We start from the raw sequence: 12,205 nt of genomic DNA on the forward strand, positions 1-12,205 counted from the left end.
TGCTTTTTGCAGATGATGTGGTCCTGTTGGCATCATCGGTCTGTGACCTCCAGCACTCACTAGATCAGTTTGCAGCCAATGGGGAAGCGGCTGGGATGAGGATCAGCGCCTCTATATCTGAGGCCATGGTTCTCAGCAGGAAACTGATGGATTGCCTACTCCGGGTAGGGAATGAGTCCTTGCCCCAAGTGAAGGAGTTCAAGTACCTCGGGGTCTTGTTCACAAGTGAGGGGACAATGGAACGTGAGATTGGTCAGAGAATCGGAGCAGCGGGGGCGGTATTGCGTTCACTCTACTGCACCGCTGTGACGAAAAGAGAGCTGAGCCAGAAATGGGTTTCCTCAGGAGGGTGGCTGGCGTCTCCCTTAGAGATAGGGTGAGAAGCTCAGTCATACATGAGGGACTCGGAGTAGAGACGCTGCTCCTTTGCATTGAAAGGAGCCAGTTGAGGTGGTTCGGGCATCTGGTAAGGATGCCCCCTGGGCGCCTCCCCAGGGAGGTTTCCCTGGGATGTCCAGCTAGGAGTAGACCATGGGGAAGACCCAGGTCTAGGTGGAGAGATTATATCTCCACACTGGCCTGGGAATGCCTAAGGATCCCCCAGTCAGAGCTGGTTAATGTGGCCTGGAAAGGGAAGTTTGGGGTCCCCTGCTGAAGCTGCTCCCCACAACCCAACTCCGGATAAGCGGTGGAAGATGAGTGATGTGTTATGATCCTGCCTTCCTGTCTCTCCTAGTGTGTTTCCTCTCCCTTTTTCCCTGTGTGTGTGTCTGTCTGTCTACCCCTGGAGTCGTGGCCGGGCAGCCCCTCACCTGCTGCCAGCTCCTCCCACGGCGACTCACCTGCATTCACTCTCCCTTCATCAGGGAGAGTATAAAAGACATGGACCTGCTTCTCCTCGTTGCCGGATTATTCCTCATGCCATGGTCGATGTCTGGTTGTTTGGTCCGTAAGTACGAGTCTCTTTGTCTTCCTCTCCTAGTTAAGAAAAGTCATTGTTTTTGGTCCATCGTTTTTTCCAGCCATTTATTGTGCTGTGTTTTCTTTTGTTTCAGTGTCTGCCTGCTGCTTCCACGCGTGCCTCGTGTCAAACCCGCTCCGTCGGTGCTCCTCCTGTTCATCCACTCCGTTTGAGTGCGTCTTTTGTTGCTTCGTCTCCCACTCCATTTGAGTGCGCCTTTTGTTTGTTATTTATCCGCTCGTTGAGCGTGTTTTCTGTTCTTCGTTTGTTAATAAATTTACTCTTGGTTTTACACAATTCCTGCCTCTGGTCTCTGCATCTCTGGGTCCTAATACTCGGCGGCTGCTAAGCCTAACAGAATAATCCGGCCAGTATGGACCCAGCAGATCCAGTGCGCAAAGCAGTGACCATGCAAGGCACTTTGCTGGGCCAGCATGAGAAGCTGCTGCAGGCATTGTGTGATTCCTCGCAACATATGGCGGCGCAGGTTGCCGATCTGTCTCACCATATGTCCAACCTTTCCAGTTTCTTTTCCGGTCCGTCACAGCCCTCGGTTAATCCCTCCGAACCGGCGCTCGCAGATTCCCTGGCCACGAACCCCGAACTGTTTGACGGCACTCGGGGTAAATGTCAGGGGTTTTTGTTGCAGTGCAACATTGTGTTTCGTCAGCGTCCCCGAGCGTTCCTGTCTGACCGCTCGCGAGTTCATTACGCATTTGGGTTATTGCGAGGCAAGGCGTTGACGTGGGCAGAGGCACTGAACTCGTCCGTGGACATTAGCTCGTTGACTTTTCCTGACTTCGAGAGGAGGCTGAGATTAGTCTTCGTCCATCCAGACCATGCGGGTAATGCCTCCAGCCGTTGACTTCAGCTTTCTCAAGGCTCTCAAGCCGCCGCTGATTATGCGGTAGATTTCCTCACCATTGCTGCTGACTCCGGGTGGAACGATACCACTCTCCAGGGGGTGTTTTTTCATGGACTCTGAGTTTTTGCAGGAGGAACTCGCCACCAGGGAGAAACCCGCGGACCTGCACGCTCTCATCGACATGGCTGTCCAGGTAGACAATCGGAGGAGGGAACAGTCTCGGCACCGCTCTTCTCGTCCCCCTGCACAGCCGCCACTCCGTTGGCAGAGATCGGCGGCCGTCACGGAGCCCAGGACTGTTCAGCCTCTCGCTTTTCCGCCTCCGCCTGCCGACAGGGAGGAACCCATGCAGTTAGGCAGAGCACGGCTTTCCGCCGCGGAATGCCAGCGGAGGATTGCCGCGGGTGAGTGTGTGTATTGTGGACAAACTGGCCATATCCTCCCTGTCTGTCCCATTTGGCCAAAAGGCAGGGCTCGTCAGTAGGTTTGGGGGTATTGACGAGCCCAATCAACCCCAACTCTGAACTCCCCAAATCTCGCAAGTTGCAAGCTCGAGCCTCTCTGGGTGTGGGAGAGGAGGTGTTTTCTTGTCTTGCTCTCATAGACTCTGGCACAGAGGAGAACCTCCTGGACGAGCACTTGGCCGCCGACCTGGGCTACGTTCTGGAGAAGCTGAAGGAGCCGATCAAGGCCTACGCCCTCAATGGTGAGGTTATGGCTCAGGTAACTCACCGTACCACACCCATCAGACTTACTATCTCTGGTAATCACCATGAGGAGATTTCCCTTTATATTGTCCGTTCACCACACTCACCCCTCGTCCTTGGGCATCCCTGGCTTAAGAAACACAACCCACAGATCGACTGGAGCCAGGGAAAGATCGTGGGCTGGAGTACTCTGTGTCATGCTAACTGTCTCCGTTCAGCTATTCCTCCCACAGGGGGAGACAATGGAGTCTCCAGAGCCACTGGACCTTACTCTGGTCCCCGCTGCCTACCATCATCTGAGGGAGGTGTTCAGCAAGGAGAGGGCGCTGTCTCTTCCTCCTCACCGTCCCTACGACTGCGGCATCGACCTCCTTCCTGGCGCTCCTCTTCCTTCCAGTCGACTCTACAACGTGTCACGGCAAGAGAGGGAAACCATGGAGAAATACATCCAGGAGTCTCTAGCCGCGGGGATTATCAGACCCTCCACTTCCCCGCTCGGTGCAGGGTTTTTCTTCGTGGCCAAGAAGGACAAGTCCCTCCGTCCTTGCATAGACTATCAGGGCCTGAACGAAATCACTGTGCATAATAAATATCCCTTGCCACTCATTAACTCCACTTTTGACTCCCTCCAACAGGCCACTGTCTTCTCCAAGCTGGACCTGCGCAACGCATATCACCTGGTGCACATCAGGGAGGGGGATGAGTGGAAGACGGCGTTTAACACACCCCTAGGACACTTCAAATATTTAGTTATGCCATTTGGTCTTACCAACGCCCCTGCAGTTTTCCAGGCCTTGATTAATAATGTTCTCCGTGATTTTTTAAATCGCTTTGTCTTTGTCTACCTGGACGATATTCTCATTTTTTCCCAGTCCCTGGAAGAGCACGAGTCGCACGTGCAACAGGTTCTCTCCCGACTGTTGGAGAATCGTCTGTTCGTGAAGGCCGAGAAGTGTGAGCTCCACACAGACACTGTCTCCTTTCTCGGCTTCATTATCCAGAAAGGCAACCTGAAGGCTGATCCCGAGAAGATTCGGGCCATCACAGAGTGGCCAGTCCTGGAAACCCGGAAGGAGTTACAGCGCTTCCTTGGCTTCGCTAACTTCTACCGCAGGTTTGTCCGGGACTATAGCAAAATAGCCTTACCCCTGACCAAGTTAACTTCCTCCAAAGTGAAGTTTGACTGGTCAGCGGAGGCTGACAACACATTCCTGAGACTCAAAGCACTGTTCACTTCCGCTCCCGTGTTAGTCCAACCCAACCCCTCCAGACCATTCGTGGTCGAGGTTGATGCTTCTGACACGGGTGTCGGGGCTGTTCTCTCCCAGTACGCTTAGTCTGACAATTGTCTACACCCCTGCGCTTTCTTTTCCTGTCGTCTCTCCCCTGCAGAGCGTAACTACGATGTCGGCAACCGCGAGCTATTAGCGGTCAAGCTCGCCTTAGAGGAGTGGAGACACTGGCTGGAGGGAGCAGAACAACCATTCGTGGTCTGGACAGACCACAAGAACCTCTCTTACATCAAGTCAGCCAAACGCTGAACTCCTGACAGGCCCGCTGGGCACTGTTTTTCAGTCGCTTCGACTTCACCCTAACATACAGGCCAGGCTCCCGCAACACCAAACCAGACGCTTTCTCCAGACAGTTCTCCCCCTCCGAGGACTCTCGGGAGCCTGAAAGCATCCTCCCTCAGGAACGCGTCATCGCTGCCCTCTCCTGAGAGATCGAGGGAGTGGTCAGGGAGGCACAACGCCAGCATCCCGACCCAGGTAATGGCCCTCCCAATAAACTGTTTGTCCCTCAGTCTGTCTGCTCTCAGGTGCTCCAATGGACTCACGTTCATCGCCTCTCCTGCCATCCCGGTGCCAACCGCATCTCTTTGCTGCGTCGCCATTTCTGGTGGCCCTCTTTGGAGGCCGACTGTGTTACCTGTGCCTGCGGCAAAGCCTCTCACAAGGCTCCTGCTGGTCTTCTCCTCCCACTCCCTGTCCCCAGCAGGCCATGGTCCCACATAGCGTTGGACTTCGTCACCGGACTTCCTCCCTCCCGAGGTAACACCACCATCCTCACGGTTGTCGACCGTTTTTCCAAAGCTGCTCATTTTGTTCATCGCTCTCCCTAAGCTTCCCTCCGCTCTAGAGACTGCCGATCTCCTGGTCACACACGTCTTTCACCTGCATGGCATCCCCGCTGACATCGTCTCTGACTGTGGCCCTCAATTCTCCTCTCAAGTTTGGAAGGTGTTCGCCAAGGCTCTGGGGGCCACGGTCAGTCTGGCGTCTGGATTCCACCCAGAATCCAACGGTCAGACCGAGAGGGCCAACCAGGACCTGGAAACTGCCCTCCGATGTATCTGCACAGACAACCCCACGGACTGGAGCTCCCTTCTTCCCTGGGTGGAGTACGCCCGCAACTCCCTCACCTCTTCGGCCAGCGGTCTCTCCCCTTTTGAGGTCTCCCTGGGCTATCAGCCACCTCTCTTCTCTGCACAGGAGTCCGAGATTGCTGTTCCCTCTGTGGCCGAGCACATGAGGAGGGTCAATGAGATCTGGCAGTCGGCTACCAGAGCCCTCGAACGCAATCAGGAGGTGAAACAGCGCGCTGCTGACCGCCACAGGGCCCCAGCTCCTGCATATCAACCAGGTCAGTCAGTTTGGCTCTCTACTAAGAACATTCCATTAAAAACCAAATCCCGGAAGTTGTCCCCCAGATTCATCGGCCCATTCCCCATTGTCAAGATCGTCAACCCTCAAGCCGTCACCCTGAAGCTCCCTGATTCCATGAAGATCCATCCAACCTTCCACGTCTCCCAGCTTAAGCCGGGCTCCTCATGCCCACCGACCGAGCCCCCTCCTCCCCCCCAACTTCTCGACGGGGACCCTGTCTTCACTGTCCGCTGCCTAGTGGACGTAAGACATCGTGGCAGGGGACTCCAGTACATGGTCGACTGGGAGGGTTACGGGCCCAAGGAACGCTCCTGGGTACCCCGGTCTTTCATTCTCAACCAGTCACTCATCGATGATTTCCATCGGACACACCCTGATCGACCGGCTAGGCCGCCGAGAGGCGACCTTTGAGGGGGGGGTACTGTTATGATCCTGCCTTCCTGTCTCTCCCAGTGTGTTTCCTCTCCCTTTTTCCCTGTGTGTGTGTCTGTCTGTCTACCCCTGGAGTCGTGGCCGGGCAGCCCCTCACCTGCTGCCAGCTCCTCCCACGGCGACTCACCTGCATTCACTCTCCCTTCATCAGGGAGAGTATAAAAGACATGGACCTGCTTCTCCTCGTTGCCGGATTATTCCTCATGCCATGGTCGATGTCTGGTTGTTTGGTCCGTAAGTACGAGTCTCTTTGTCTTCCTCTCCTATTTAAGAAAAGTCATTGTTTTTGGTCCATCGTTTTTTCCAGTCATTTATTGTGCTGTGTTTTCTTTTGTTTCAGTGTCTGCCTGCCGCTTCCACGCGTGCCTCGTGTCAAACCCGCTCCGTCGGTGCTCCTCCTGTTCATCCACTCCGTTTGAGTGCATCTTTTGTTGCTTCGTCTCCCACTCCATTTGAGTGCGCCTTTTGTTTGTTATTTATCCGCTCGTTGAGCGCATTTTCTGTTCTTCGTTTGTTAATAAATTTACTCTTGGTTTTACACAATTCCTGCCTCTGGTTTCTGCATTTCTGGGTCCTAATACTCGGCGACTGCTAAGCCTAACATGATGAGTAAATAAACAATCATGGCTGTGCCATTCTACAATATCAAAGCTCATGGTTCATTTCAAGTGAGTGTTCTTTGTAGTTTGATACTTATGCAACCAGTTTTTCCTGCACTGCATTAAGTTTGAGTGGAGAGAGATTCACCTGTGGCTGCCAGAGGGGTAACGGCAGGTAAAGGTGGCAAGAGTCCTACGTGTTCTTGTGTCATCTTATTCTCACAAAGAACCTGGCATTGCACTTCCATAAGCTTCTAACAAGAATGGGGTCGAAATCAACGCTGCACAGGCTGAAGTATCTTGACTTTTGGTCTCATTTTCTGGACTTCATTTGCATTCTAAAACACACCGAAAGTAGCAGAACAAGTCCGGTCTTGTCCAACATAATGAAAACTAAATTGTGGGAACAATTATCCTGATGGTGTCTAGAGCAGCCAGCTGATTTTTGTGGGCACAGTAATTTGAAGGTGATTCGCTTCATGGCACCATCACTAGGCTGGAGGCTGGCTGTGGTTCTTGTAGCCAGTAAATTATATTTTGTATTAAATATATATATATATATTTTAAATTATATTATATTTTATTTACATTATTTCCTGTGGCAAAGAGGTTGCGAGGCTGTGACACATCTTAAAGCAGATTTGACTTAATTTCCCCTGGTGTGTGGTCGATAAAGTCTTATTTTGTTCCAGGTCCTGATTGGCTCTTTCGGATTGTCCATTAGTCTGAGGCTGGGAGCTGGAAGAGAGACTGACTGATGGCCCCAGTGTTCGACAGACCTGTTGTGTCTTCTATTAAGCACATATCTTGACGCCATAAGGTGTTTTCAATTGTTCAACAAACGGTTTATTCCACATTCCAACAAAAGATTCTTCCAGTTTTCAAAGTCCATTAATTGTCCATTTTCCAACTTAAACCGTCAAGTAAAACAACATAAAATATGTGAAATTGAAAATCATTTGCCTGCTGGCGTCTCTTTGTTCCTGCCCAAAGTCCAATGCCAAATGCTCAATAGGAGCTGTTTCTTTGTTCCAAAAGAAAAACGCCTGATTATTCACCTGGGCCAATTAAGCCAGGTGAATCACCACACAGCCTTACCTTTCCAACATGCAGGTACAAATTTCCGCCAGCAGGTGTCACAATTCCAAACCAAAGCCAACCAAAACAAGCCAAAAAGACATACCAAATCAAATACCAAGACAAATAAGAATGGCTCCCACAAGACCTGATGAACTGGGAGCCTCTGTCAGAGACAATGTCAGCGGGGAAGCCATGTAGACAGAAGACATGACGGATTGTGTTATGACTGTGTTTATATGATGTAGCTGATTTACTCCAGGACAGGGAACAAGGTGTCAGGGTCTGTGTTTTTGTGGGTGTTTTTTGGGTTTTTGTATTTGTGCTTGTGCTCATCTCTCCACCTTCCCCCTCGCTCTTGTGGTTTTCTCACTGCAGGGGCGACAGGTGACGGGGCTGGCCAATCTCTACCTACGCTGGTCTTCAGATGAGGCACACCTGTGTCTCATCCTCACTAATCATTTCTCCATAAAACACTGGTCATTCCTCCACCTCGTTGCCAGATTATTCCCAGTCACCTCGCCTATGTCTCCTCGTGGTTTTCTGTCTCCTGTGAGCTGTTTTTTTTTTTGTGTTACGTCCCAGCCAGCGGTGTTTTCTGTGACACATTAAAAACTGTGATAACTGTTTGACTGTGTCCAGCTCCGCTACTATTGATCCAAACTACAAACCGTAACACAAGGCATAGATGAAGTGTTCATGGATTTGTCATTAATGTAGCACCATGGATGGCTGCCTCTGTGTGTTGGTGCACAATTTGTTGTCTTGTTTGTGAATTCAGTTCTCTGCTGTGGTACCTGCAGCTCTTTCATCAGAGAAAAGTTCATGAACATCTGAGGAAATGAGACAGGGCTCACTGGCATATGTAGATAGATGATTTTATTTTAGTGGTGATGTTGATCTTCACATTGCTTCATTTATTTACTACATTTATTTACTACACTTCTAATGCAGAATATTCAAAGACAACAGTGGATGCAGAAAATACCATGTAATTGGTTGTATCTGCATTTACAACAAGACTATGATCAGGAAGAGAAGACAGGAAAGTGAAAATTTAGTATATTTATCATTGATATTGAACATATTCAGTGCTGTTTTAATATATGGAATTTAACACTGTAGAAATTAGAATCTACTCCCTTGACTTTAACTGAGCTGAAGTCATGAAAGTGGGCTGAGGAGCATTTTCAAGGCCTACTGCTCACAGGGAATAGCACACAGTTTATGAACTAAAGGGTTGAGGGTGACACCCACACGTGGAGTCAAATCCAGTTCATCCTCTGAAACTCCAGGTGGAGGAGTGAAGCGAAAGTGCTGCATGAGGCTGGCGAAGAAGATGAAGAGCTCCATCCTGGCCAGACTCTCTCCGAGACAAACCCTGCGTCCTGTGAGAGGAAACGAAGGAAACTGTTCACCTCATCTGCAAGTAAGCAAACATTAAGCAGTGACGGTAAAGTTCACCAACCTGCAGAAAAAGGCATGAAGGCATCTCGCTTGACAAACTTTCCTTCTTTGTCCAGGAAGTGGGCAGGATAAAAGCTGTGTGGCTTCTCCCACTCATCCTCATCATACAGGACAGATGTCAAGAGAGGATACACTGTGGTCCCCTGCAGAAAATACAGAAATCAAAAGACTTTTCAATGTGCGAAGCCCAGAAATGAACTGCTACATTCTGTTGAAATAGCCACGTTGCCACCTCTAAATGATGCCACAAATGTGCATACAGTGCACCTTTGTCTGAGTCGACAACACATTTCAAATAAGAATATTGCACTTTTTTATTCTTCACTCCTTTTACTTCAATGTAAACTTAACTTGAAACATTTTAAATGTTTTGGGGTTTTTTTCCTAAATTTTTTCTTGGGTTTGATCCTCCAGTTTAGTTGTTTTCTTGAGTCTGACCTTCTTAATGAAGTGACCCTGGAAGGTGACGTCTTGGCACGTTCTGTGAGGAAGTGCTATGGGGAGGATGTTGGCCACCCTCTGCGTCTCGTGAATGACAGCGTCAGTAAAGGGCACGTTCCTCCTGTCCTCCATCTCCACCTGACGGCTTCCGATCACCCTGCGCAGCTCCTCCTGGACCTGGTCTGCAACATGAAAGGTTAATAAGTACAAATTTTCAGCATAAACTTTAATCATTTCCTTATTAGCCAAATTCAGGTTGTCTCTCTTTTGCCTGTGACATTATAGTATTATTTATTATTTTTTTAGTGACATTCCTAGCATAGTACCCAGACATTAAAGCCTAATAACTCTGGTGATAGCGCACAGTAAAAACATTTTCAAATGTGGTATTTCCAAATGTGCATAAAAACACCTCCATGGAAAAACAGCTGGAACACCTTTTTGCAGTGAATGTTTGTGGTTTTGAGTAAAATACCTCAACAGTGGATGAATTGTATGTCCCCCTCAAGATTAATGGTAACAGTCTAGGTGATCTCTTTACGCCATTATCAGGTCAAAACAACTGATGGCATTCCCAGCAGCCTCAGCTGTCCTTTGTGTTTAGTGCTAATTAGCAAATGTTAGCATGGGAACATGCTAAACATGGCCAACATCAACATCAGTGTGATACTGCTGGTCTGGTTGTAGACTCAGTCTTGTTTATTTGATTGTTTTTATGAATATGAGTTTTGTGTAGCAGTGTGTTTTAGTATGTGAACTGTGAACATTTGCAGCTCCATACCCTGAATTTTTGGATACTTGGCCATAAGCAGAAGTGCCCATCTGAGTGTATTTGATGTCGTTTCAGTGCCACCAGCAAAGAGATTCGAGACTGTCATCATGAGGTTTTCATCGTGGAAATGACTGTTAGTCACCCCGGACTCCTGAAGGCATCAGTGCAGAGAAATATATCACATCCAAAACACTGACAATTTGCATTACTCACATTTATGGCAGTAACATTTGCTGTCTTCATGCCAAATGTGTTGCAGGGGTCACGGTCCAGTACATGACTGCACACAAACTATTCACCATGTCTGACTGACCATGAGACCGTGAGCCCTGTGAGCTATTTGGCACAAATACACCAAATATTAAAGCCAAAACTGTTCCCACAGGAACTGTGCTGTGATTTTAATGTTTGACTTTGCAGGTCACATGACCTGCAATGGCTAATGACCAATCATCATAAAGAAACACTGAATTCATTTTTCTGGGCTTCACAAACACTTCATGCAAATCTCTAAATTCTAAATCAGACATGTCTCAAACATCAAGTTTGACAACAAATCAAATCAAATATACTGTTTTTACATCCTCGTTAGAAATAATACAGACAATGATATCAATTTAATAATAGATGAAAAGTTTCCAAACCTCCAGATGTTGCTTTTTGACCAGAAAGGCGTCCACAAAGCCTCTGCACATCTGTGGATTCAGGGTCTCTTTCAAATGGCTGAACAGCTCTAAGTTCTGTTTGATAGTGTGGTCAAAATGCTTTAGAAGTTCTCTTCTGCCAGAAAACCATTTGCAGACCCACGGGAACAGGTTGTATAGCTGGATATACACAGTAGGTATGCATAAATATAACAAAAAGCATGTTCAAGAAGAAATCAAATGAGACACATGAAACCAGATACAATGACTACAGTTAATATACAGCATCAAATATTTAATATTAAAAAGCAGACGCAGACATAATGAGTGATACCTGCATTGAAGGGGATATAGCCCATAAGCCCATAAGCTGAATTCTTTTGTTTGTTTTGTCCACCATTGTTGTGAACTTTGAGTCATTGTATTCAAATCTGCTGCCATACACAATGGAGCAGATGATATTAGAGACCGCACAGTTCATTGATCGGGTCGTATCAAAGGCTTCCCCTTTAACATCAAAGACAAATCAGTACACCAGCAGATTCTTTTTTTATCAGAAGGTCACACGTTTGATAAAAACATTTACCTTTGAACTTCTTAAACACTTCAATGAGGTAGCCACATTCCTCAGTGATTTTGTCCTCACATGCCTTCTTGCCCATCCCAAAATCTCTCAGGTTCGTCAAGGCAAAGCGTCTCATCTCTTTCCATGAATCTCCATTGGACCATACAACCCCTGAGATTCATGGCAGTTTTAAATGAACAAACTCGGTATGAACATTTGAATGTGACGTGCTGGTTTTTTCTTTCCTTACCATGGCCATGATTAAGTTCAGATGCTATCAACAGTGGATCTCTTTCACCAAACTCATCTGCGTGGTTTACAAGGGCCTCCTTCACCGTCTTGTATCCTGCCAGGACCACCACTTTCTGTGGTCCCAAATATATCGTGAACACTGATCCATATTTCTTGGAAAACTAAAAAGAGCAAAATGTTGTCATTTTTTTAATGAAACAAACACGTGAAGATAGAAAATGTGATAGAAGTATTATTGTAACCCTGCTGCTGTCTAGAGAGCACACAAAACCTAAAACAAAAGTACTGATACATATTCCAGTCACTTCCTCACCTCCAGTAATGTGTCGAAGGGTCTCTTGAGGTCAAGCTGCAGCAGGTTGCCAAGCAGGGGAAGAGGTCTGGGTCCCGGCGGCTCCCTCCCGTCTGCCTTGGAGCTGAAGCTGGAGGAGGAGACGAGGTAGACGAGCAGCAGGACGACCAGAGCCCCCAGCAGGGAGGCAGGCGTAAGGAGGAAAAGATCTGCGATCCCCATGGCTTAAAATAAATTGTTTTTCAATGACCAATGCACTCACTCAATAAACTCAACTGACTGATAATAGACAAAATAGAACTTTAGATTTGTGGCTGCCAGCTCAAATGTGGAAACGGTCACTGATATAGTGTCAGTAAATATACTGTCTGCTCCTTTCAGGTTAATGTTCCTTGTGGTGTAAACGTTAAGATCAGTTAACATTAAATAAAAATCACCACGCTTACACAATCATGTTTGTGCCTC

The 12,205-nt window shown here is 48.1% G+C and overlaps 1 protein-coding gene across 1 annotated transcript; it reads right to left on the reverse strand.

Annotated features, from left to right (window-relative positions):
• Positions 1-8,186: 8,186 nt before the first annotated feature.
• LOC139347652 (cytochrome P450 2K1-like) lies at positions 8,187-11,962 on the reverse strand. The gene is made up of 9 exons (XM_070987386.1): positions 11,762-11,962; positions 11,447-11,609; positions 11,218-11,367; positions 10,966-11,138; positions 10,632-10,811; positions 9,997-10,138; positions 9,213-9,397; positions 8,776-8,917; positions 8,187-8,695 (listed from the first exon to the last, which is right to left on the reverse strand). Exons 1-9 carry the CDS (start codon positions 11,960-11,962, stop codon positions 8,505-8,507), a joined length of 1,527 nt encoding a protein of 508 aa, XP_070843487.1. The 3' UTR covers positions 8,187-8,504.
• Between the last annotated feature and the right edge of the window lie 243 nt (positions 11,963-12,205).

The sequence above is a fragment of the Chaetodon trifascialis genome, chromosome 19, assembly GCF_039877785.1.
Source record: "Chaetodon trifascialis isolate fChaTrf1 chromosome 19, fChaTrf1.hap1, whole genome shotgun sequence".
In the NCBI taxonomy this organism is placed as follows: Eukaryota; Metazoa; Chordata; class Actinopteri; order Chaetodontiformes; family Chaetodontidae; genus Chaetodon; species Chaetodon trifascialis.